The following is a 3,314-nucleotide window of genomic DNA, read 5'->3' as shown; positions in this document are numbered from 1 at the left end:
ACAACCACCCTAATGGATGGATGGAGTCCTATTCATATTCACAAAAAAGCGTCAGGTAAAGTTGAACGCTTTCTACACCTGACTACTTCAAGGTATTCTGACCTCGAACTGTTTTCTCTTGTTAACATGGAATTGTTTTGGAAATCGCAAGGAGACAAAAGGATCGCCTCTTATCTGAGAGCAGGACAGTCTGGATACAAAGTAATTCAAGCTGAAAATGTCACTTCAAGGAACATTTAGCAAACAGCTGTGCATGACTTGACTTACTGACAGGTCTTATCCAACTGTCACGACAGCGATGCCAAACAACCAATAGGCTGTAACACAAGAACCAGGCGCTCTTGCATCACGACCAGCTCAAGTTCATGAGAAAACAAAGGACTGACGCCTAAATGCAGTAATTGCTGGAACTGCAGGTACCGTTCTGTAGCTTCTGCCAATTGTTTTCTTAAACTTGCAACTGGGCCAAACACAAACATGAATCAGGATGAATCTGCCAACGATAACACGCGTTGAATCCAGAAAAAAAAAAAAAAACAGACAACTGTGAACTTTCAGGGCAAATCAGGGCAAGTGCAGATCTGGATCTGCAGCATCCTTCTCCACACTGATGGTGCAACTGGGACAGAGATGACTGGACAAATACTGGTATTGTTCACAAAACAGAGCCCACATGGGTCACATGGTTTCCATTTCGTTAACACCTGCTAGGTGGTGGAAAGTTTCGGGGTGAGGTAATGCGTTAGGGTCAAAGCGAGCATCGCTCCGCCATCTTTTTATGTCTTTGTGGAGGGGACGACCCTAAGCCCAGGCGATTTGATAACTCCACGTTTGAATCAATTAAAGTTCTGTTTACCAAACAAACCAAGAACACACGAAGACAACACAAGAAACGTCCAGATGACAAGAAAACAAGAGACAATTAGAAGAGTCTAATTACACAGAGCACCAGGGAGAGAAATGGCTGCAAAGAACACATGCTTGTTAACTTTCATTCACACCCTGCCAGGAGCTCATACAAAGATGTGTTCTGTACAAGTGGAAATGCAGTTCCTGAGTGACTTTGCCCTGAAATCAGCTCGCCAGTGCGCGCTCGCGCACACACTCACACGAATCTGCAGGTCCAAATTTGCTGGCTGAGGCTTGATGCGCGTCCTGTGCGTGTGTGTGCAGCGCCTCCTCGTGGCTGATTGATCAGCCTTCACCAGGAGGAGGTCACAGGTTGACGCGCAGTGAAATCCCGCTCAGGACTGACAGCTCGTGCGCAAGAACTGGAGAGAGAGACGCTCATGTGGAACAAGACATGGACACACACACACGCACACACACACACACACACGGGTCAACAAGGAGCCTTCTCCTTTTGGACCTCTGCACCGTTGGGCACCCCCACCCCCCGTGTCTGAAGCCCAGAGTTGACGGGAGGTAATCCCCGCCATGTGAGTGGGCGGCGCTGGTACCTATAAAAGGAGTGCGTGCCTGCGTGCGTCAGAAATGTTTTCTTCAATGGCTAAAGGTGACTGAGTGTCTCAGCTGAGTCCCTGTCGTCCTCTCCGTGAAAGGAAAAAATAAAAAAAGAGGATGGACGACTCCGGGGGAGTCCAGGTGGCTCGCGCGCTGAAGCACGCCGCGCTGTGCGTGATGCTGCTGCCCCGGTTCCTGCTGGCCGCCCTCATGCTCTGGCTCCTGGACTTCCTGTGCATCCGGAGGAAAGTGCTGCCGAGAATGCAGGACGGCCCGGACGACCCGCCGCTGTGCGTGTCCGACTCCAACAGGATGTTCACGTGGGAGTCGCTGCGGGCCGTGTGGCACGGCCAGAAACTGGACTTTCTCAAATCGGCGCACCTGGGTCAGGATGCGCCCAACACCGAGGTGGTGCTGGTGCAGGAGCGGCGGCCGGTCCGGCTCCTGGACTGCACGAAGGGCAGGAGACCGCTCATCCTCAACTTCGGCAGCTGCTCCTGACCGCCGTTCATGACGCGTCTGGCCGCGTTCCAGCGCGTCATGCGCCAGTACGCGGACATCGCGGACTTCTTGGTGGTGTACATCGAGGAGGCGCACCCGTCGGACGGCTGGGTGAGCTCGGACGCGCCGTACCAGATCCCCAAGCACCGGTGCCTGGAGGACCGGCTCCGAGCCGCGCAGCTGATGCTCTCCGAGGTGCCCGGCAGCAACGTGGTGGTGGACAGCATGGACAACGCGTCCAACGCCGCGTACGGAGCCTACTTTGAGAGACTCTACATCGTGATGGATGCAAGGGTGGTGTACCAGGGGGGCAGGGGTCCGGAGGGGTACCGGCTCGCTGAGCTGAGGAGCTGGCTGGAGGAGTACAGGAAGGAGCTGGCACAGTCTGCAGTTCTGTGCGTGTAAGGTGATGCGCGCATCCTGCTCCAACACAAACCATACCCGATGCTGCTAAAACTCATGGCACGTGACGCTTCATCTCTTGGACGCGCAGAGGCTGAATATGTTCGAGCCAGGCTGTTGAGATGCGCGTGCCAGTGATTGCTCCGATTTGTTTTGTATGGAAAAGTGTTGAATCAATTGAATCTGGCTTCAGTTGGTGATCACTCTATTTTTCTACTGTGTGCGTGTGCGTGTGCAACGGCTTACATCTCTCTCTGGGGTCTGTGTGAAGTTCGGTTTTTAAAAGGGCGCATCCAGAAAACCGACACTGATGTTCCTGACCCCAGCAGAGGGATCCTGCTCTCCTCAGTGACTGATTGTGATTTATTTTGTTTGAAACGATGTAACTGAACAAATGTTTGTAATAAATTACAGATTTGCACTTCTTGTGACCATGCAATGCTCATTGAACACCTTAAATATGCGTTTTTTGCCCATTTTTTGTGCTTTAGATTATTATTTGCATTCACCATTTTCTACAACTGGAAAACATTCATTTTTGTGCACATAAAGAGAGAAAATAATATTTTTGTTCAGAAAAAAAATGGGTTACTGCATCTGATAAATTTACATATATGTATATAAACTTCAAGCAACTTTTGCACAGTAGATCTAATTCATGTGCAACATAACAAAACTTTGTAATGAGCCCGATGAAAGAAAAAGTCTTATTCATACAAGTTTTTTTCACTCTTATTATCCTGCACTCATTTTAACTCTTCTACAAATGTGGTTACCAAATTTCGGGTTGGGAACCCACTGTGTGTCACAAAAACGTTAGTTCTGGGGTCCTAAGAGCAGAAATTGTACAAAATAAACAAAAAATACATTAATTTTAGCATATTTTCATAAAAAACAGTAATAAATTAAAAGAAATGCTGTAAAATGTGAGTTTTCATTGGTCCATT

The 3,314-nt window shown here is 49.1% G+C and overlaps 1 protein-coding gene across 1 annotated transcript; it reads left to right on the top strand.

The window, feature by feature from the left end:
- Window positions 1-1,581: 1,581 nt before the first annotated feature.
- Window positions 1,582-2,370, top strand: LOC119418103 (thyroxine 5-deiodinase-like). The gene has a single exon (XM_037685356.1). The coding sequence runs from the start codon at window positions 1,582-1,584 to the stop codon at window positions 2,368-2,370; it is 789 nt and encodes a 262-aa protein (XP_037541284.1).
- The last annotated feature ends 944 nt before the right edge of the window (window positions 2,371-3,314 follow it).

This window comes from Nematolebias whitei, chromosome 12, assembly GCF_014905685.2.
Source record: "Nematolebias whitei isolate Nwh7 chromosome 12, NemWhi1, whole genome shotgun sequence".
NCBI lineage: Eukaryota > Metazoa > Chordata > Actinopteri > Cyprinodontiformes > Rivulidae > Nematolebias > Nematolebias whitei.
This window is presented reverse-complemented; position numbering and strand designations above follow the sequence as displayed.